Source organism: Engraulis encrasicolus, chromosome 2 (genome assembly GCF_034702125.1).
Source record: "Engraulis encrasicolus isolate BLACKSEA-1 chromosome 2, IST_EnEncr_1.0, whole genome shotgun sequence".
NCBI classification, from domain to species: Eukaryota; Metazoa; Chordata; class Actinopteri; order Clupeiformes; family Engraulidae; genus Engraulis; species Engraulis encrasicolus.
In genome coordinates this window covers 10141420-10165558 of record NC_085858.1, presented here as the reverse complement: position 1 = coordinate 10165558, position 24139 = coordinate 10141420, and the positions used below count along the sequence as shown (strand labels likewise).

General features: G+C 44.7%; 1 protein-coding gene across 1 annotated transcript in view; it reads left to right on the top strand.

The window, feature by feature from the left end:
- syt17 (synaptotagmin XVII) overlaps positions 1-21117 on the top strand; it is a 42377-nt gene extending 21260 nt beyond the window's left edge. The window contains exons 4-9 of the mRNA XM_063212993.1: positions 1210-1370; positions 2312-2549; positions 3994-4372; positions 8454-8574; positions 9608-9763; positions 20859-21117. Coding sequence (XP_063069063.1) covers positions 1210-1370; positions 2312-2549; positions 3994-4372; positions 8454-8574; positions 9608-9763; positions 20859-21055 — 1252 coding nt within the window. The 3' untranslated portion in view covers positions 21056-21117. The remainder of the gene's footprint in view (positions 1-1209; positions 1371-2311; positions 2550-3993; positions 4373-8453; positions 8575-9607; positions 9764-20858) is intronic.
- Positions 21118-24139: the final 3022 nt, after the last annotated feature.

Here is a 24139-nt window from a genome sequence, read left to right as displayed (position 1 = left end):
ACCACGGACAATTTAATAAAGTCCCCCATTTCACTTCATTTCACTGTTGCCTCCTCAGTCAAAACATTGTATTGTAACAGCATTGAAGATGTGAATTAGACATTAGTTTATAATGTATTCCACATTATGTGGAAAATGCTGTTAAAATATATTGAACTGTTCTTGCAAAGTAAAGGTGCTTTCGTCAACAACAATCTATTCATCTAACAATCAGCTATTGATTTGGATAGAGAGCAGGGCCAGCGCTAGGCATAAGGAGACAAGGCGGTCGCCAAGGGCACCAAATGTCCTAGGGGGCAGCAGAAATGCCCAAAACTCCCACCGAATTAGAACACCAAGCGAAAACAATGATTTACACTTCACTTTGATAATGATGGGCAGTAAATGATCTGTGTTCGATCAGATGTATGATGCTATGTTTACAGACGAGAATTTCTAAATGCACATAAATGAAAAGGGGTGCACTGCACGCCCAGGGCACCAAGTTGACTAGAACTCTCCCCGATATAAGCCATCATACTGGCTTACAGTTTTTTGCCAGGCCCAAGACAAAGTCATTTGACCCTCCACATACAAAGTCCCAGCAACACTGTAAAAAGGTACTATACTCCATCACACCATTGAGACTGACAGGGTTTTCTGTAAAGAATGGCTGATTACAGTGGTAAACCTGTCCATTTCATAGCCTCGTCATGCATGCCAAGCACCACTTGATGTTGTTTACAGTGAGGTTAAGTGTCTCACTCCCACCACCCAGCTGTTGGTGTCGAGAAGTGGGACTCTCTAATGCTAGGGACACATACACACGAATGTGTGAATGTTGCCATTCATTCTTATGACTGAGGCGAAGGCAAGCGAACAGGAGCAAAACTAAGTTATTCGACTAAGTTTAATATCATGCAAATTAGGAGTGAATTTCGCTTGCGGCGGCAATCAAACCATCAACACAAATGTGTCATTCGATTTGATTCGCCGCGGCGACCTGATGACGGTTGAGCTGTCAGAATGGAACACTGAATTTCGCCTCCCTTCACTTTGCTCGTTTCCCCTGCATGTGTCCCTAGCATAAGAAAATACCATTTTACCCAGATGAGTCAAACCATGGTCACTAATTATCTCATATACCCAGGAACGTGAGCTGGGTCATTTCTAGACACAAACATGTGGCAGGTTTTCTCCTTTCTGAAATCCGTTGTCCTTCTTTTGTAGTCTCAACGATTGCCATGACGATAAGGATGGGGACGGAAACAGCTTCCTCCAGCAGTCCATGGGCGGCTCCATCCATAGCAACGGCCACAGCAGCCCCACCCGGAGACGCTCCAGTGTCGAACTCACCAGATCCACCCTCAGCCTGGCCCGACAGCTGTCCAGTGAGTTTGGTGTGCGTGTGTATGCATGTGTGTGTATGTGTGTGCGTGTGTATGCATGTGCGTGTGCGTAGTACGTGTGTGTGTGTGTGCACGTGTGTGTGTGTGCGCGTGTGTGTGTGTGCGCGTGTGTGTGTGCACGCGCGTATTCCGCCGTTGAAGACTTTTGCTTCTCTGTCAGGGTGTGATCCCCTTAAGAGGCTGACCCACACGAGAGTGGGGCTGTGTATGTGTGTGCGTGTGTGCGTACATGCGTGCGTGCGTGCGTGCGTGCGTTTTCCCGTATGGCTCTGTAGTTTCCCCTGCACGCTAACATGGTGATGTCAGAGCAAAGCACATGCACGTGTCAGATTGGTTCCTTGCACAACTCATTCATTCCATTCCATCCATTCCAATTCTGTGAATGAGTGGAATGCCATGTTTTATGATACATCTGAAGCTTACAATAGGCTGCAGGGAAGAATTATCTTTTGTTTGTGTGTTTGGTGTTGGTGTTCATAGTTGTAGACTAAACTCAGTCCTTAGTCTGGTATTCAGTCCTTCGTCTACGATTTCGGTAACAGCAAGTGTTTAGTGGAGGCTGTTCCTGAAAGGGTTAAATCAGTGTTTTTCCAACACCTGGACTTAAAATGGGGGTTGCCGAAATATCTTGGTTTGAAAAAAGAACACTGATAAAAATATGACCAGGCCTAATTAATATTTGATAAGTAATTAATATTCTGATTGAAACACAGCATACAACTTTAGATTTCCATTAATATGAATAGGTTTACGTGTAATAGCCTACAAATGTACTCAGTTTTTTTACTCTTTTTTTTGGTTGTGACATAAATGTATATGGGGTCTCCAAAAATGTGGGATGTCAAAATGGGGTCCTGGTCCAAAAAAGGTTGGGGATCGCTGGATTAAATGTACTGATCTTAGTCATCATCTGTCATTGGCAGGTCTTGATGCTCGCAGGCCTAGCTCTCCTCTCGTGGACGTAAGGCCCATTGAATTCTGGGCCATGGGCCCCAGGAAGGAAGTGGTGCAGCCACTCCGCAAGCCGCCGCCCCCTCCGGGCGACTACTTCCGCCAGCTGGAGCCGGGCCTCTACAACTCGGACTCGTGTGGCGACGATGTGGACTCGCTGACGGACGACGAGATCCTCCTGCGCTACCAGCTGGGCATGCTGCACTTCAGGTAGCTGACTCGGTAGTTGCCAACGGATAGTTGCCAATGGGAAATTGCTTTGCAAACAATTAAGTAGGTAACATAGTTAGCAACCCCTGGACTCGAGATCGACCAACCATTTAGATTGGGCAGCACATTGGGCCATTTTTAATGTAGACAGTGGACTGAGATGACCATAATACTGTAGAAAAACAGGGGGCTGTGTGAGGGGCTGGCCTATGCAAAAAAAATTGCCAGTGTCGCATTTTGGTCCCTGCCGAGCCCTGGATACAGGTGTCCTGCAGCAGGGCAGTGGACAGGGAAGGGGACAAAGGGGTATGTGTTGTCCCGTGTCCCACTGAGATGGGGGCCCCAGAATCGACCATTGCATTGCATGTATATGAATGACTTTTCAGATGACTTTGTCCTGGGCACAGCCAAAGCTGTCAGCTGCCCTGCCTGCATGATCCTCAGAGACTAGATGTAGGTCGTGTGATTGAATGTTGAATGAATGTTTGAATGAATCCCATACATGTAAAAGTGGGTAAAAATGTGAGTTCTGCCATGGACTCCTTTTCGTCTTTTCTGTTTCTGGAATTACACTGCACACTGAGCAAAGCATTCTAAAAAAAGAGGCGTGGACTCCCCGTTCACCTGTTGCTCTGCAGTACTCATCCACGGCTGAAGTGCCTTTGAGCAAGGCATCTAGCCCCACATTTCTCCGGGGACTGTAATCAACAACCTCTACCTAAATACCTGTTGCCTTGGAGAAATATAATATAATGCAATGTACAGTAATGTAATGTAATAGTTATTCACTTCAACCAACCATGCTGTTGAGGGAACTTAACTGGTGACTATCCAATTTCTACATCAGCTGCAGGTACTTTACCATAACACAGCAGCTGACGTAAAGTGTATCATTCAGGTTGATGGTCTTTCAAAATAGTCGAATATCCTTGGTATAATTAAACATGCAAACAATTATCCATATCCCATTTTTTTGTTTTTTTGCACTCCCACAGCACGCAGTATGACCTGGTCAACGGACACCTAGTCACCATTGGAATACTGTAATAGTCACTGAAAAGTTAACTACCTTAGTGTTTCACTACAATACTATGACATAACATAGTGCCTTTAGTAATGCACTATGACCTGGTCATTGCCATTCTGGTAACAGCATATAACACCATGCCTTAAAGGGCTAAAAAATGATCCATATCAGAAGACACTAAAGAGTTTGCTGCGCTCAGAAGACTGTGCAAACAATATCACTCAGGTGCTCATCTGTACCGGGTGAAGTGTAAGTCCAAAAAAGGAAGGAAAAGGCAGAGGCCCATGTGTTTTTAAACAGAAGTGCCATGTTAAATTAAATACTTTTTTCAAATCTCAGAGTGCCTCTGCGTTTTCCTTCCTTTTTTTGCAATTATCCCCATCTTTCCCTTTTTCCATTAACCCCCCCTCCCTACAGCACGCAGTACGACCTGGTCAACGGGCACCTGAGCGTGCGCGTCATCGAGGCGCGGGACCTGCCGCTGCCGGTGACGTGCGACGGCGCCCGGCAGGACATGGCCCACTCCAACCCCTACGTGAAGATGAGCCTGCTGCCCGACCACAAGAACTCGCGGCAGACGGGCGTCAAGCGCAAGACGCAGAACCCGGTGTTCGAGGAGCGCTTCACCTTCGAGCTGCCCTTCCTCGAGGCCCAGCGGCGCACGCTGCTGCTCTCCGTCGTCGACTTCGACAAGTTCTCGCGCCACTGCGTCATCGGGAAGGTGGCGCTGCCCCTCGGGGAGGTGGACCTGGTCAAGGGAGGGCACTGGTGGAAGGCGCTCGTGCCCAGCTCACAGGTACCGTACATACACACCAGAGAAAGAGAGAGAGAGAGAGAGAGAGAGAGAGAGAGAGAGAGAGAGAGAGAGAGATGGGGGAGAGAGAGAGAGAGATGGGGGAGAGGGCACTGGTGGAAGGCGCTAGTGCTCAGCTCACAGGCACATACACAGAGAGAGAGAGAGAGAGAGAGAGAGAGAGAGAGAGAGAGAGAGAGAGAGAGACAGAGAGAGATGAGAGAGAGAGAGAGAGAGAGAGAGAGAGATGGGGGAGAGAGAGAGAGAGAGATGGGGGAGAGAGAGAGAGCGAGAGCGAGAGCGAAAGAGAGAGAGACCTGGTCAAGGGAGGGCACTGGTGGGAGGCGCTAGTGCCCAGCTCACAGGTACACACACAGAGGGAGAGAGAGAGAGTGAGTGAGAGACAGAGGCAGAGAGAGAGACAGAGTGAGAGAGAGAGAGAGAGAGAGAGAGAGAGAGAGAGAGAGAGAGAGAGAGAGAGAGAGAGACATTAATATCTGATATCACCTGCTGACTACATTTATTTATCTGGAGTAGAGCAAGCTCCCTCTCAAAAAGTATATAATATGACAATATGTAGTTTAGAAAATGCCAAATATTGCCCCAATATACTGGGTGAGCAATGTATCCTGTCTATTACAGGCTTTTACATTAGGGTAACCCATGAGCATTTCATTCTTGTCTCACAGGCTTTCAGAGCTTTTAGGGTGCTTATACTGTAGCATGTGCGTGCACTACCATGCACCTTTGTACGGTACATGAAAAGTATTTGTCTGAATACATGTCTGAATACCGACTCAGTTCTTAGCTAGAACAAAAAAAAAACAGATCCGGCAGCGGTGTTCCCCAGTGTTGCACTGATGTTTACAGAGTTCCGCTCGAACTGGCTTGTCATTTAAACCCCCCCACATCTGTCGCGACAACTGAAGTTAAGACTTACGGGAGTGAATTGTGTCTCTGATCTAATTTGTGATAGGAAGTCACAGCAGCTGTTCTCCCATGGGTGTTGCTATCGCAGTCTCGTGTTCTCCTTAGAGCCCAGTACGATTCGCCGTCAACGCAAGGCATAGAGGAAATACGCCACCTGTTCGAGGCTCTAACATAGAAAAGCTGCCAAAATTAGTGTGGAGAGCCAAGATGCTTTACTTTGCGGTGAACTTTTGTCTGGTTTTAATTGCTTATGCCTGTCAGAGCTGGTGTGCCGCTTTAGGCACAGTGGGGTTAATGCTCAGTAAGCTGTGGTACACAGACTTTACATTACATTACATCCCATTGCAGTACATTACACTGCAATGCACTACAGATCTGGACTGGGACCAAAAAATCACCAAGCGTCTTTAGCCTACAGTACGCCAGCCCCTCACACATACAAGTCATTTCCTAATGGAAACTGGCCTGCTTCCCTCAATCCACTGTCTACTGTATACTGAAGTTGGACCAATGGGACGCCTCCCTAAACTGTGGTCCCTTCCCTAAGGAAAAACAACCAACCAAACAAACAAACAAACGAAAACAATGCGTAGAATCGGCCCCTGACTATCAGTCCCTTGTGCCATATTACCAGTCCAGCCCTGACTACAGATACCATTGAGCACACAGCCTGGAGGGCTTGGCCAAACTCATACTGTCTAAATTCTGAAGACTTGGCAGCTTCTCGTTACACACTACTCTCCACAATTTTCCACTAAAACATACTTTGTTTGAACGTTCCACAACAATGCCTCGCAGCAAGTTCTATACAACCGAGTAAATAGTATGGTCTCCCTCTAAGAGTCAGCCCAGTCCAAGAGTATGTGTATTTTTCTGAATACAATGGCTCATCTGTGACGCACTGTCTGTGTCTCCATATCGCATCTCTGAACTTAACAGCTGTTTCTTTGTCATGTGGGGGTGAATGGCGATCTGCTTCTACACGCTCCAGGCTTGAGGAGACTGCTGCTGTGTGCGCAGAATGACAATGAAGTAAATAAACTGATGAAAATGAATGAAATAGGCTCTCGCTGCGAGTGACCCTGTCTGAGTCACGCAGCACAGTCCAGCACAGCGCGACATCCCTACCTCCGCCATATGCTGATTATTAGATGGAGTTTTCCATCCACATAAGGACCGCGTAAAGAGGATAGAACGATTGAAAAGCAATCTCACTGTCTCCACCCCACCCACCCGCGCTGTCTTGAATGCTGTCTGGTCCTGCTGCTGGCTGCGTTGGGTGATTTGGCAAAAAAGTAATTGATCGTGATTTGTTTTTCCACGTGGAAATCGATTTTGATCAAGACTTGCTGAACGATAGGACTTCAAATCAGATGTTTTGAATTGACTGGATTTTAAAGTGTGAGCAGGATAGAAAGGAATACAGTGCATTTCACAGTTTGGTTATGATTTTATTCTGATAATAATAATAATAATAGTGACAATAAAATTAACATAATAAAGATGATGGTGATGATGATTATGATGATAATGATTGTTGTTGTTATTTTGTTGTTATTGTAATTAGTATTAGGTGATTTTGATTAGTAAGATTTCATGTGCACAAGGACCACTTGTGAAAATAATGGAATGGAAATAAAATGATGCAACAAATGAAAACATTTGGAATGGAAACAAATGGAACAAGTGGAAAGTAATCCCTTCGTGTCTTGTCTGTTGTGTGTGGAGCTGGAAGATATTGACTTTTCCTTTTCACAAGGACGGACCACATAGGCAGAATGGAACATGTGAATAGCAGTACCTCAATGGAACACAACAGAAAGCAACAGAAAGTAAATGTTGAATGTCTCAAACATTGCCTGTCTCCTCTGCTCTGTATTCTGACTGACGAGAATCTTCTGAAGCGGGTTAGACCTTTCTTGGATGAGTTTTTTTTCATTCTTTGTGAGTGTGTGTGTACGGACCACAAATGAAAAACGAATCCTTGAGAATCCTCAAACATATGCTGTCGCCTCTCTTCTTCGTTCAGAATAAATTTGGGCTGGGAAACAACACCAAGACAGGGATGATTGAGAATCTTTCCAGACATATTAAATCTGCTGTGTGTTCAGAATGAAGTGGAGCTTGGAGATTAGTTTACTGAAGGACCATGTGCACAGAAGGGTGTAAGTGAACAGCACCACTTCACTGTCTCAAACACTACGGAGAACGTAACTAATGAAAAGCAATTCCTGAGTGTCTTCTGCTGTGTCTTCAAAATGAAATGGAGCTGAGAGGTCTGGTTAGAAGATGATGATGCAAGCTCCAAAGTGATGTCCAATGGCTGACAACTATACTGTGAAATCAATAGAATGCTGTCTGGTACCCCTGACTGACCCCTGTCTGTCTACTCTCTCTTGTGTGTCCAGAATGAGGTGGAGCTGGGGTAGTTACTGTTGTCTCTAAACTACCTGCCTTACACTGATGAATATACAGTGGCAATTGAATACAGTATAGTATATAGTAGGCATATAGTATAGTATAGTATAGTATAGTATAGTATAGTATAGTATAGTATAGTATAGTAAAGTATAGTATAGTATAGTGCAGTGTAGTATAGTAGGCCTATAGTATAGTATAGTATAGTATAGTATAGTATAGTATAGTATAGTATAGTATAGTATAGTATAGTATAGTATAGTATAGTATAGTGTAGTGTAGTGTAGTGTAGTGCAGTATAGTAAGCCTGTAGTGTGTCTGTACATTGCTGTACATTGCATTAGTGCATACACTGTCTCCTGTGCTCTGTGTCCTGTGTCCAGAATGAGGTGGAGCTGGGGCCTTTACATATACACTGTATGAATATAGCAATATATTATATATATTATATTGTATTGTATTGTATTGTATTGTATTGTATTGTATTGTATTGTATTGTATTGTATTGTATTGTATTGTATTATATTATATTATATTATATTATATTATATTATATTATATTATATTATATTATATTATATTATATTATATTATATTATATTATATTATATTATAGTAGTCTCTAGTCTAGTCTAGTCTAGTCTAGTCTTGTCTAGTCTTGTCTAGTCTTGTCTAGTCTTGTCTAGTCTAATCTGACACATCACTACACTGCCTGTCTGCTGTGCTCTGTGTCCAGAATGAGGTGGAGTTGGGGGAGTTGCTGCTGTCTCTAAACTACCTGCCCAGTGCTGGACGCCTCAACGTGGACATCATCCGTGCCAAGCAGCTGCTGCAGACTGACATGTGCCAAGGCTCAGGTAACCACTAGATAGATAGATAGATAGATAGATAGATAGATAGATAGATAGATAGATAGATAGATAGATAGATAGATAGATAGATAGATAGATAGATAGATAGATAGATAGATAGATAGATAGATAGATAGATAAAGCAGTCCTTTTTATTTTGGGCCTCTTGTGTTGAAGTGCATTTGTATATTGTGAAACCTTTTGCATACCTTTTCCATCTTCTTGGGTTTTTCTTAGATATTGGATGCCAGTTTTTTTGTGTGCTATCGTTTGGATATGTTTGGGATCATCTGCACTTTTGGAAAGTAAAAAGGAAAATATGTTTTCACCCTGAACTTCTGCACTTGAGTTCGATCTTTACCAACCAAACTGTACCACTGTGCTTAGAGCTCCAGTCTTGACTGATTCTTGCGTAAATAATCACACCGTTTGAATACTCACAACCAGGGCAATAAATTAACCTTTTCATCATTAGCCAGTTTGGCTAGTATATGCTAAATATTATTAGACACACATGCACTCAGTATCTATCAGTCACAGTGGCTAGTATGTTTTCATTCTACCATTCAAACAGAATTTTCAGCAGCATTTTGCCGGTTGGCAGGTGTTAACCCGTTAAAACACAGCATTATACATTTGTTGTTACCAGAATGAAGGTAGAGATGGTCAGTTTGGAAGTTTCGCTCGGTGCGTAATTCCAAAACAATGATGCAGTGGGAAGAAAAAGGAGTCACACACAGGAACTTGATGCTATCAGTGAAAGTGTATTAAAAGCAGAAAATAAAGAGAAGCCAAAACAAAAAGTGGGTTACAAACATTTCGGGTCTAGCCCATCATCAGCGTTCCCAAAATCAAAAAAAAATTTAGAATGGCAATGACTGAGTCGTAGTGCAAGGCCCTGTGTTATGTCATAGTAGAGTAGTATTATGGTAATTAACCTGTCAATGACTATTACAACGTGCCTCAGATGGTAGGCCTACCGGTGTGCATTATGGGGCTACTTTAGAGCCCTGCTGCTCACAACTCTCCCATGTTCCAGATCCCTTCGTAAAGGTGCAGCTGGTGACGGGCCTGAAGCTGGTGAAGACCAAGAAGACGTCGTGCATGAGGGGCACCATCGACCCCTTCTACAACGAGTCCTTCAGCTTCCGCGTCCCCCAGGACGAGGTCCACGAGGTCAGCCTCGTCTTCACAGGTGAGGAGATACTACGTGTCGTACCTGTGCTGGACTACAAGAAGCCTTGCCATCAGAAGTGTAGAAAGTAAAAGTAAAAGTTTTGTAAACTTTAAATCAATGTGATAAGCTATTGATGGACCATCTGGAAAACAAGATGATTCATCTCAAGGGGTTATTCTTAATAAAATTGAAATTGAAAATTATACTGTCATGGATGTGTCCAGGCCTAGAAAGAGGTACACACCTGTGCAGTACTACCCAGGCTCCGCCCTAGTGGTGACGCAACGCCTTCGGCTCAGCTACACTCACTAAGGCCAGGAGCCCGTTCAGGTAGAATCTGGATCCCGCTACAGCGGGAACTCCACCCACTTTGTCGGAAACTTATCAACTTTTTAATCAGCATTTCCAACCGTTCTGGGTAGAGGCGTGTTCAAAGCAGTGCGGAGGGTAATTTTTACCGCAGAGATGCGGGTGAGGGGGTTTCAGTTTAAATCATGTATTCACTATCTTATTTGTTACAAAAAGTAGTCAGGACCAATTTTATGGTGATAGTCATGTCTTGGATTTTAGTATTGATCTCTTTACTGAAGAAGGACATAAATGCATTCATTTTCACTTTTATTATACACGTGTCAGGACAGCAGCACATATACAGTGCATGCAGATAGGCTAGGCAGAGTTAGACAGCCGGGTGGCTCATTTTCATCTCTGCTTCTTGTATATAATGTGCAAATGTGGAAGTGGAAAATCAGAACTAATTTTGCCTCGTGTGATTAGTGGTGACCGTTTGTGTGCCTCCGATTACCCACAAAGCTTGGCAAACAGAGGCGTGCTGCAGTGGCCCGAAGGCAGGGCTGGCCTGGGGGAGAAATAGGGCCCGGGCACTTTTGGCTGAAAGGGGCCCTCATTAGCGGCGCAGAACTGATTCAAAGATGGACTTCTGAAAATAGGAGCCCACGAGGGTGCAGGGCCCACCGGGAAATGCCCGCTATGCCAGATGGCCAGTCCAGCCCTGCCCCAAGGTCTCCGAGGTGAGGCTCATATTCAAGCCTCAGTCAGCCAAGACCCTGGGGTTGGCCAGCTTAGCACAGCACAAGGTCATTAGTTAATTGGACCCCACAAAGCGAAAAAGCCATATTTCCATAACAGTTTAAGCCTTCCTGGGTCCAGAGGAAAAACATCCTAGAGAGAGAGAGTGTGGGGGGGTGGGGGTGGATTAGAAAGAGAAAGCAAAACAGAGAAAAAAAGAGAGAAAGCAGGACACAAAAAGACAGATAGAGATGTAGTCAGAGGAGGAGAGACAGAAAGTCACAGAGACAGAGAGAGAGATGAAGACGAAGAGAGATTGCTCATCGGCAGCCCATGTCACAAGCCCAAGACACATTTCTGAAGTTCCTCGTAATGAGAGAGAGAGAGAGGGGGGGCTTGAGAGAGAGGGAGAGAGAGAGAGAGAGAGAGAGAAAGAGAGAGAGAGAGAGAGAGAGAGAGAGAGAGAGAGAGAGAGAGAGAGAGAGAGAAAGAGAGAGAGAGAGAGAGAGAGAGAGAGAGAAGGGGGCCTTGAGAGAGAGCGAGAGAGAGAGAGAAAGAGAGAGAAAATGGGGCCTAAAGAGAGAGAGAGAGAGAGAGAGAGAGAGAGAGAGAGAGAATGGGGCCTTGAGAGAGAGAGTGGGAGGTTTGAGAGAGAGAGAATGGGGCCTTGAGAGAGAGAGTGGGAGGTTTGAGAGAGAGGGATAGAGAGAGAGAGGGGCGGTTTGAGGTGGCGGTTTGAGAGAGAGGGGGGGGGGGGTTGAGAGAGAAAGAGGCAGCTGGTGTCAGGAAGACACATTTCTGGAGTTCCTCCCAATTAGAGCAGTCTCCGTGACGACCCCAGGCCTGCCACCCAGGTCCTCATTAAGCCTTGTTTAAATGCCAGACACATTTACTTGGAGACCTATGGAAATGTGTGTGTGTGTGTGTGTGTGTGTGTGTGTGTGTGTGTGTGTGTGTGTGTGTGTGTGTGTGTGTGTGTGTGTGTGTGTGTGTGTGTGTGTGTGTGTGTGTGTGTGTGTGTGTGTGTGCAAGCCCGCCGACAGGGTTGGACAAAGGGGTATGTTGTCCCAGGCCCAGGGAGATAGGGGGCCCAGAATTGGGTCCCCATGACATTGTATGCATTGGGTAGGGGGCCCTTTCAGATGACTTTGTCCTGGGCCCAGCGAAAGCTGTCAGTGTGTGTGTGTGCGTGCGTTCGTGCGTGCGTGCATGCTCGCATGCGTGCGTGCGTGTGTGTGGGTGAGCCACATTTAGTTGATTAGCCACACTGCCACTCAGGACTTGGCCACATCAAACATCAGCATCCCACATCAAACTTGTCTGCCTGTTCACCTGCCTGTCTCTCAGCCTGAGTGTCTGACTACCTCTCTGAGTGTCTGCCTTTCTCTCTCTTTACACCTCTTACTCATACTCTTTACATCTCTTTTAAGGTACATTAACACAGGGTTAAGTAGAGTACACACACACACATCAGCTCAAGCATTGCTTCAAGCATTGACAGAGGTGTGCCTGGTTTTGCTGCCTCTGGGAGGTCGTTCCACCATTGAGGAACAACAACAGAGAACAGAGTCTTAACACTGATCGCTTAGAGCGAGCAGGCAGCAGGGCCAGATGGCCTGTGTTGAAGGAGGGTAGTTCTCTTCCAGAAACATAAGGCTTTAAAGTATGTCCTTTAGATAAGCTGGAGGTGTTCCTGCAATGGTTTTGTAGGCAAGGCAAGGCAAGGCAAGGCAAGGCAAGGCAAGGCAAGGCAAGGCAAGGCAAGGCAAGAGTTGTATGATAGCTCTGAACCGCGGTGGTAATTAAGGCTGACCTGGTGTTGATCTGGCTCTTCACCCTCGGCTGGCCTGACCTAGTTTAGCCTCAGCCCGTGACACAGATGTGGGGAGAGCAGTGGAGGTAGTGGAGGTGTTTCCTACCCAGTTGGTCTGCTTAGAATGGCTGTCGCTAGGTAACAAAATGGTAAAAATTGCTTTTTTTGCCGAATTATGGCCATAGAAACCAATAGAATTTAGTTAAAATTGGGCGGGATTTGTGCTTCCAGGTGGGTTTTGAGGTTTTTTGGGGGGCTGGAAATCATGTGTCTTATCTGGCAACCCTGGATGGAGGTAGTTGCCCATGACACAACTGTGGAGGTAGCAGCACAGTCACAATTAGCACTGACACAGCAGGCACTGGGCAGGATTGGTTGTTAATGTGCAGATCACACAAACACAAAACACATTTTTCATTAATGCAAACGTGTCCATGATGCTGTAATTTTAACAGGAAGGTTGAATGGTTGTTATATGCATTGTGGTCAGAGGTGTCAAAAGTGAAAGTAAAATCCATGGAGTGAGAACAACACTGGCACACACATATTACATAGCTATTGAACCAGTGAATCCATTGTACCTAATGAGGTAGATAGACTAAAAAACAAGAATCCACAACAAATTTGATCCAACCGGTGCAGAGTTAGCTGACAAGCACACAAATCTGCTGGTTACTCAGATAAGTTGCCTGTGTTGGAAGGAAACTGTGCTTCTTTATTCCCTTTTCCTTTTGACAGCTCTGTTTGTGGCCCTGTGAATACATTGGACTCGACATCATCCCTTTCCCCTACAATACAAGATAACGTTTTGTATTGTTCATAGTCTGTGTAGCCAATTGTTTGTAGCTTGTACCCTGAGTAGCCTATACCCTGTATCGAAACAACAGTACTAACTGTAATGCAATGATGTCAATGCTGATGATGGTATTGGTGATGATGACGATGACGATGATTGTGATACTGCTGCAGTACAGCAGCTGATGATGATGATGATGATGATGATGATGATGATGATGATGATGATGATGATGATGATGGCGATCAGTAGTGATTAAACACAGGACCCCTGGGCAAAATACTGATAGGGCCCCCCATTCGGCCTAGCAGGTTCATAATAGGGCCCCCACCACCAATACAGGAGGGTGCTGGGCCCAGGGGCAAATGCCCATAGCTCCAGCTGTGATGATGATGATACACTGCAGTCAGACCTAGGGGTGTTTCTGTCTTCATGCCTGTCTCTGTCAGTGTCTCATTCTGACTGTCAGTCCATCTGTCTGTCTTTTCATCTCTGTTTCCCCAGCTGCCTTTTTTTTGTTTCTCAAATTCCCATCTCTACATTATCACCTCTCTATGTTTGCTCTCTTTTGATCTTTTATTAGTCTCATATTAGTCATGCACACACACACACACATACAAACGCACACAAACGCACACAAACGCACACACACACACACACACACACACACACACACACACACACACACACACACACACACACACACACACACACACACACACACACACTGTATACTACAATATAATATATCTTATATTGGACCATGTGCCCACGACTGTACTCTTCCTTTCGCCTGTTGACTGTTTAGCCTTTGTATGAACCTCCTTACGGGAACTATTATCTGTGAAAGCACCCAGACGGCTCTTTATCTTTATCTCTCTCTCTCTCTCTCTCTCTCTCTCTCTCTCTCTCTCTCTCTCTCTCTCTCTCTCTCTCTCTCTCTCTCTCTCTCTCTCTCTGTCTCGCTTTCTCTCTCTCTCTCTCTCTCTCTCTCTCCCTCCCTCTCTCTCTCTCTCTGTCTCTCTCTCTCTCTCTTTCTCTCTCTCTCTCTCCCTCTCTCTGTATCTGCTCTGCTGCTGTGCACCTGTGTGGTAATGGCCTTTTTTGGTCTGCCATGCCATGCTCTGTCTGCACCACTGAATACAACCAGACCAGACAACCCTCTGACTCCTCTGCCAGCCATAGGTTCACACACTCACACACACACACACACACACACACACACACACACACACACACACACACACACACACACACACACACACACACACACACACACACACACACACACACACACACACTCAATGTGTTTGAATTGTACTGTATGGGAATTTGGCAGGGCAGGGCAAGTAAAGCAGATCATTTGTAGGCCTATGTAGCCTAAACTGCATGTTAACAAGAGGTCTGCATAAATTATGGCATGTCTACACTAGAATACATCACAAAGCATGGCAGTATAACAAAGCTACACATTTATGCTGTCTATTATTTGTGCATGATTCCAGACTAATTTCAATTCTGAACTGGAGGTAGTATAGGGTGACCAGATTTTTGTAGTCTGAAACCGGGACACTTCGTGCGTGACTGAAGGACAATATTTGGCGGGCGAATCTGGGGGTCCTCCCCCAGGAAAATTTTTATTTTTTTAAATGCCATTTCCTGCATTATAGAGGGAGGAATGACAAATCGCAACTGACTCCTTCAGACTTTCTATACAAGCGCTGGCTGCCATTAATTGTGGCAGGTAAACGTGTAATCTTTTCCATATATTTACCCTGATAGACATGGCACAATGTAGTGGGTGGCCAAAACCGGGACATATTTGTGTCCCAAGAGGGTTTGCTCGGGACCTGGGACACACAACTCCAAACCGGGACTGTCCCGGTCAAACCGGGACGTCTGGTCACCCTAAGGTAGTAGTGCTGCATTTGTGTTGTAACTGGGGAGGGACAGAGAGTTGGGAGAAATGCTGTGCTGAAGAGCTTTTGAATTTAATAACATGCATATGCTCTGGTCTGTAAAGTAATACTTCATCACTTGGCATGAAAACATATCCATGTAAATAAAAAATAGTTTTATAATGTATTGCTTATGATTCTGTTATATGACAGCCATTTTTGACTGGAAACAGTGCATGGATAGGAAACTAGGGCAGCTGCAAATTGCATGTGTTGAATTTCACACATTGTAATTTAACTCACTGCGCCAGTCTAACTTAACAGTAGGCCTACTTGTCCACCTAAGCAGTTATGCCATCTATACATGCAGGTGGGTGTTTGAGTGGTGAGTAACAGCCACTAATAGTTGTAGAGAACAACATTGCTTAGCCTAGTTCGCTAACTAGCATGCTAACTAGCGATTTCTCAGACCAGAGACAAAGCTATTTATCTTCCTAACTATTTGGCTTCCCATAATCACAGACGGTTGCTAAGTAAAGCACATAGTTTCAAAACGCCCTCAGCATCATGCAATGGCTGGTTTAATGGTTGAATTCCTCATGTAAATCCACCATTTGGATAACAGCAACTCTCCTCAACTGCCCAGCAGCAGCAGCGCTGCACGAGTGACACGAAATCTTTCTATCCCTGTCTGACAAAACGCTGCAGCCCGCCCCCTCAGCACTGTCTGCTCATTGGTTCACATACTTTATTCTCCAGTTCACAACAACATTACTATTGGCTGAAAGGCTTGGCTGTCGTCGCTGTCTGAATGAGTCCTGTCACAGCGCTTTTGTTGATTTTAGCGACTTCATTAAAATATCTCGATATTGCAAAATTACTCATCGTCAAAACAACATTTACGATAATTTCGCAGACGGTATATATCGCCCACCCTTAATGCAAACACACAAATGCACGTACACAGATACAAACACAAAGACACGTGTACACACACACATACACATACACATACACACACACACACACACACACACACACACACACACACACACACACACACACAAACACAAACACGCGTGCGCGCACACACACACACACACACACACACACACACACACACACACACACACACACACACCTCCTGAAACCTGGCTCTCATCAGTGAATCCCCCACCCCCACCCCAACCCCCACCCCCAGTGTGGGTCACGCTCCTCATGATTCCCGTCAAGGCAATTTCAGATCGGCTACATAGATACTAGTGGGACACCAGGCAGGCACTATGACATACTCATGTGCGCGCACACACACACACGCACACACGCACACACACACACACACACACACACACACACACACACACACACACACACACACACACACACACACACACACACACACACACACACATGCTATCCGCCATGCTATCCATGCTATATCCGCTGGTCACTAACACACACACGCACACGCACATTGTATCCTTACATGTGTAGTGGCAAAGTTGAATATACTGTAAAATCTTTGCATATTCACCCAAAATTGCGCTGTAATAAGTATTGAAAGGCCTATGAATGGTCGACGAGCAGATGTGTCAGAAGTAAAAGTAAATTGGTGATGTAATTACAACACCAGCACATGACATTACATAGCTGTTGCACCATTTACTCCATAGACTCCATGTTGTTACTGAAAAACACTGAACATGTAAGAAGGACCCACCAAGTACACAGGTCTACTGGTTTCTCAGAGAAGTTACTTGTGTTGGAGGGAAACTGTGTTTCTTTTTTAAAAACTTTTTCTTTTACATTTGACACCTCTGTCGACGAGCTATAATCTTTCCTGTGGCTTTACGGTCTCGAGCTACCAGCGAAACCAAAGACGGAAGTAGTGTGTTGAGGGCATTGGGGCATTGGGGCATTGAGAAAGAGACAATTGAGAGAGAGGTGCGCTCAGTTGCAAATGGAAAGTCATTAGCATATTTATAATATTAACATTTATAGGGCAGGTGACTATATTTAATCCTTTCCGATTACTTGCACACCTCTTACAAATGTCCCTGCCATGCCTCTCTACAAGGGTTTACAACCAAGTGGGTTATATCACATTAATCAGGTGGTGGAATCAGGTTTTCACACAGATAGTGACATCATGACATTTGACAAATCAGCAGTGGCCTGGAGCCTGTCAAACTTTTTTTTTACTCGGGAGCTGAGATTTGTGAGCCTTATAAAGGGTTAACATATTATTATATGTAATACTAAGGGGGTGTTGGTAGGCTTATAATGAGATGAAGGGGGATTTGTTCAAAACAATGTTGAGATCCACTGAGCTAGACCAAACATTCCAGTGTCACGTCATGAGCAAATAAAGGAACATTCATAGCATGGCCAGCTCTGCGATGTCCTCAGTGTGATGGCTTGTTGGTCTGAACGTACAGCTGTGTGACAGTATGTGGTCCTGAGTCTATCCAATATAGATGAGCTTTGGATCGGTAGGGTGTGTGTGCGTGTGTGCATTTGTGTGTGTGTGTGTGTGTGTGTGTGTGTGTGTGTGTGTGTGTGTGTGTGTGTGTGTGTGTGTGTGTGTGTGTGTGTGTGTGTGTGTGTGTGTGTGTGTGTGTGTGTGTGTGTGTGTGTGTGTTATGATGATGATGAGCCTATCAAATATGGATGAGCCACTGAGCAAACAGGTGTGTGTGCTCAGCTGGAAGAACACACGCACGCCATCCTCCACATGACATCAAGAGCTCACTGACGTGAGTGTGTGCTTATGCGTGTGCATGTGCGTGTATGTGCGCGTGCATGCACATGTGTGTGTGTGTGTGTGTGTGTTTGTGTGATTACTTCTACAGCACAAACATTCCATTTCAAACTGTAAAGTCTTGTATGCCAGGCATGAATAATGAAAGCACAGTGAGGGATTCATTCACATACAATGAATGATTCACATTTTCAGAATCATTACAACTCTCGCTATGTTTTATGACATTGGAAATGTTTTGTTCTTTGAAAAATTAACCAACACAAGAAACCCTACTACTGGATATTTATAACAACCAACAACATTTCTTCAGTCAGTTGACTAGCCTTTTGGTTCTGAGAGCTTATCGATAGCGTTGCCAAGAATATACAAAGGGGCTTCTGAATGAGCTTTTGAGTCTCCAAGATAAGATTACTCAAGGGCTAAATAGGTATCTCAACTGAATAGATAACTCAACTGAATAGGTATCTCAACTGTACTCCTCGTTTAGAGTCATTTATCGTGATCCATTAGTCATATCAGTTAAAAATAAGATAGGCCTTTTTCTTTTTTTTTCAAGCATCATGATACCATAAGTACAAGAGATATTTGGCTGTAAATTGAGTTCAGAAATGGCGGCGACAGCATGTGTTTGTAAGATAATCTCTGGTGTGGGGGGCATGTGGTGATCTCTATTTCTCTCTCTCTCTCTCTCTCTCTCTCTCTCTCTCTCTCTCTCTCTCTCTCTCTCTCTCTCTCTCTCTCTCTCTCTCACTCACTCACTCACTCACTCACTCACTCACTCACTCACTCACTCACTCACTCACTCACTCACTCACTCACTCACTCACTCACTCACTCACTCACTCACTCACTCACTCACTCACTCACTCACTCACATTCATACTCACACACACACTGAGGGGGATAAGCCTCTGGGTTGAAGTGTGCTGGTCTCTAGGCAACGGCATGCTGCTTTGTGAGGTCATGACTAGTAGTGATGGAGGAGACGGGGATGGCCGGTGGTGGTGTTGGTGGTGCTGCTGTGTAGGCAGGGAATCCAACAGAGGGTGACAAAGGGGTCAGTAGTCCCCAGGAAGGGCCCAGGGAGAGAGGGGGCCCAAAATTGGGCTTTAATTTAATTGTCTATATTGACTGGGGGGCCCTTTAAGATGCCTTTGTCCTTGGCCTGGCAAAACCTGTCAGCGGCCCCGTCTGTGTGTGTGTGTGTGTGTGCGTGTGTGCGTGTGTGTGTGTGTGCGTGTGTGCGTGTGTGTGTGTGTGTGTGTGTGTGTGTGTGTGTGTGTGTGTGTGTGTGTGTGTGTGTGTGTGTGTGTGTGTGTGCCTGTGTATGCCTGTGCTTGCATGTGCATGCTTGTGTGCATGCATGTGTGTGTGCATGTGTGTGTGCACATGTGTGTGTGTGTGTTTAGGGGACAATCACTATAAAATGGTTTGTAGAGAGTGGTGGTGTTATCCAGTTGTTCCCCATCATTCTCCCCTCAGAGACAGCAAGAGGGAAGGGGGGGGGGTGATGGTGGAGGCAGGAGGGCAGGCAGCAGGCAGCAGTGGTTCACTATAAGTCCCCAACCTTATTTACAGACAACATGAAGCAATGAACATGGCCTGTGTCGTCTGACCTTCTCCATTAGCAAAATTACATTGGGGAAAAGAGACCACGGCAGATGGGAAAAAGCTAAAATAGACCATGTCGGATTTTGCTGCCATTTCTTTTCTCTCTCATGCCATCAATTTCTCCCTCTCTCTTTCTCTCTTCCGTCCACTATGTTTTAATTGCTCTGAATAAGAAAGAGTGTGTTTTTACTAAAACACATATTTAAAAGTAGGTCATATTAGTTAATGAGATTTGTAGACTGTCTTTGCCCACAGGGCTACTCAAGTGTCAAATTGTGGCTATTATATCTTTTTTACTTCTTCCTACGTACGTGTACTGGAGTGTATGTCTAGTGACTCCATTATACTTAACTAAAAATACGCCATTTCAATCAATTTTAATTCAATAAGGTTGTCATTGAGCACTAATTAAATTGGCAGGCCTGAGGCACAGTTATATGAGGCCTTAAAGCAACACTATATGGGTTTGACCTTCAAAGTATGTATGTTTCCAATGTAGTTTTAGTGGTTCAGACTATTTTTGAGTGTACTGAACCAAATGTCTGAAACAGAGTTAATTTCAACTCTTAAGTCCATGAAGACACAACATTATAAATTTGATGTTACCAGAATGGCAATGACCAAGTCGTAGGGCATTACTAAAGGCCCTGTGTTATGCCATAGTGTAGTACTATGGTATTTAACTTTTCAATGCCTATTACAGTGTTCCACTGATGGAGCTGCGTGCATTATTGGGCTACAGAGTTACATTAACACTGGTATTTTTAGATACGTCTTAGCATCTCTATAAGAGGGTACGTCCGTTCGTCTGTCTGTCGGTCTGTCGGTCTGTCTGTCTGTCGGTTGGTCCGTCCGTCTGTCTGAAACTCATTCTGAATTGTAATTCCCTGCTGTGTCCACAAGGTGACAGTGCATAGATGGACGCATCTTTGTCTGCCAGTCGGACTTGTTTACTATGCAGCTAAAATAGATGCGACAGGGCATTCTGTGCATGCTTATCACCAGGGCCGCTGACAGCATTGCCCAGGTCCAGGACACAGTCATCTGAAAGGACCCCCAACTCAATACGTGTAATCTCAATGGGCACCCAATTCTGGGCCCTCCTCTGACTGACCCCTTTGGGACAACTGACCCCTTATTTTCCTCCTTGTCGGCTTCCCTGCTAACCACCTCCCCTTTCCCTCCCTCTGTTCCCTTCCCAGTCTACGGACACAACATGAAGAGCAGCAACGACTTTGTGGGCCGCGTTGTGATTGGTCAGTTCTCCACGGGGCCTCCGGAGACCACCCACTGGCGCCGGCTCATGGAGTCCCAGCGGACGCCCGTGGAACAGTGGCACAGCCTCCGCTCGCGCGCCGAGTGCGACCGCGTCTCCCCCGCCTCTCTGGAGGTCACATGATGCCCGTCGCCAGAGAGAGAGAGAGAATGGTGAAGGTGCAACACACGTCGCGTCACGTCACAACGTCACCCTGAGACATTTTGTTGTAGATTTTTATTATTTATTGGAACTCAGAGGGCATTGTTGTGAGGATATAGAAATTTTACTCTCAGCAAAAGTCAGGGGAGGGGTTGGTGAGAGGTGCCGGGTTTGTAAAGGGATAGATGTTTTGAAACACGATTGTTTGTCTCTTTAAAATGCTCGGATCTCTGCAAGTCAGGGGAGGGGGGTGGAAAGAGCTGGATAGTTAGTGACCGTAGGTGTTTCGAAACACTTGTGTTTGCCTCTTTAAAATGCTCGGATAGCCTATCTGCATTATGCTGCTTACGTAGGCTTCCTTGTCCTCAAGCAATATGATTTGTCAAAATCTGTCTGTGGGAGGGGCATTGGGAAAGGGTCTTCAAACATGCACCCTCTGATATGTGTGCACTCTGTGTGTGTTCACAGAGATGCAGTTGTCCAAATATAATTTTATCACATTGATACAAGCAAGTTTTCTTGCAGAACACACATTTCACTGATAATAGCGTATTATTATTATTATTATTATTATTATTATTATTATTATTATTTTTATTATTATTATGTAAGGGTGGACAGCAATGCAAATGTTTGTGAGTACAAAACAGACATTTGGTTTTGTATATCATTCATACAGGTATTCCCTGTCATTCACACCAAAGGCTATCCGCTCTGTCTAGATCTGAAATGTTAATGCGTGCTCTCATCTTCTTCTTCCTCAGTGTGGAGCCCTGTGCTTAACTTTGTGTTAGTAGATACATGTGTTCTTCATGTATGTGTATACGTGAGTGTGTACCTGTATGTGTGTGTGCATTTTCCTGCTTAGACAATGAGCACTTTGCAATGGTTTGAACACCACATTCAACATGTATTTAATGACAGAGGGAGGGAAAATGACATTGAAACCCTTTGAAGTAGGTCACCAGACAAATTGTAGATACTTGCCGAGCACTTAAGATGGTGTTTGACGTTGAAGAGCTCTTTTTCCAAAATGCTATCAATCCGTTTTAAAAATAAATTTTAAAAATTAAGTCTTTTCATTTTGATTCTCGGTTAATACCAATGAAATCAGTGTTTTGATGCTTGAATTTGTCAAATAACAAATAACATTAAGTCACTTACAACTGCCTAGATGCTGTCTTAAAATAAAATAAAAGATTTATAAATTGTATTAAAATGGCTTTCATAGCATTTGGTAAAAAAGCTCTTCAGTTGGGTTCTTGCTATGAAGGATACTGTAACTCTGTGCATACACCAAAAGCGTCCTACACTGCCAGAGAGTCAGGAAGTCATTAATTCTCTACGGAGGCTCGTCGAATAAAGTGATGAATTCGCTGGGAGCAAAGCAACCTGGGTAACCAGAGTGTATTTCAGCTATAGTCAGCTAATACTGTAATTTATGGTAATGAGATATTTTTGGTTTAGTTTGGCGAAAACCAATTGGAGTGTTCATATCTGCGAATGTCTCAAGCTGACAAGCCACAACCGTTATGTGATTAGCTGAATCATCATGCCAATGTCATGTCCAGAGTGAGTACAGTGCATTCATGGTGAAACTTCAACAACCTTGGCGACTCGGCAGCTCAGGTCATTTCTGGTGTGCACACAGCTTAAAGCAATCACTGCTGCCTTCAAAGCCTGTGTGTGTGTGTGTCCCTGAAGTAGCAAAGACCCGCTCGTCCAGTCCTCCTTAAACAGTGTCGTTTTTTCTTGTGGTTTGTCAAAGCTGCTCAGTGCTCTCCTTTGAACTTTCACTTCTGATGCTCCACTTCCTCCTAGTCTGGGGTCCGTTTCTCGATTCTTGTCGTTGCTAACCGTCTTAACCCTTTTACTGCCGTCGTCGCAAAATTGCGACAGGTCGCGGTATTGAATTAGGTGGGCTGTCACGTCGAATAGAGTGTAAAATCTTGTCCATACTCCTTTCCACTGGGTGGCAGACATGTGGTACTTCAATCCTTTCTAAGAATTTCGACCCCTCTTAGTGCATTTTTTTCGAGTAATTTCCATCTGAAAACCCAGACGCGGAAGTTGCGTTGCAAGTCACTATTTCAAAACAAAGGAGGATCGGCGTTGTGAGATTGTGCACATAATTTCCTCTAATTCAAGCCCAAATACATTCTAAATGCAATTTGTCTTTGTGGTTTATGTTTAGTGACATTATATTTTCTCACAAGTTGATTGTATATGTGTAGACATTTATAATATGGCCTTAGACAATGCGTCTCCTATTGCTAGCTTAGCCGTGGCTACAGAGAAGAACAGCCAATTCGAATAGGCAGTGAAATAGATCCCCTTGCCAAACACAGGGAAACATGGCGTCAGTTTTACATACATAAACAGTTTTACAAACATAACTGATCCTAACCATAACTCAATGGAAAGTTTCGGGATTGAGAGAAGAGGTTTGTTTGGAGACTTCATTAGGTAGGGGAGTTCCCATTTGAACACACGCGACGCGAAGGCGAAGCCCTGTTCCAGGCGAGCTGAACGCATGCGACTGGTTTCATTCACTGAATAAATCTGAAGCAAGTTGGCCTGCCCCCAGACGACAACTTGTCATGATGTTTTGTGTGCAATGCAATTGCGTATTTCGCCCCTCAAGTAATTGCAGCCATTATTATAAGAAAAAAGATGTTGCTGCTGAGATTGCAACACAGACGATCAATCGGCTGTTTGGGACCTCCCCTGTCAAACACAGAAACACGGTGTAGACCTAGGAAACATGATCCTTCCTGAACACAAACTAATGAACATTTGCGGGGTTGTGAGAATGTGTTTGCTTGGCGACTTGTAAATGGTTACGGGGATTTCCTTAGAACATGCGAGAAGCGTTTATTGTCATCCAAACCCACAGGGCGATATGCGTAATTTCACTGAATAAACCTCTAAATAGGCAACCACTATTTCTATGTCGTGCGTTTTATATGCAATACAATGCCATATGTCGCCCCTAAAGTGATTGCAGTCATCATGTGTTCATCGAAATAGGCTATATTTCACTTGGTGGTGAACTTTGACGTGCGT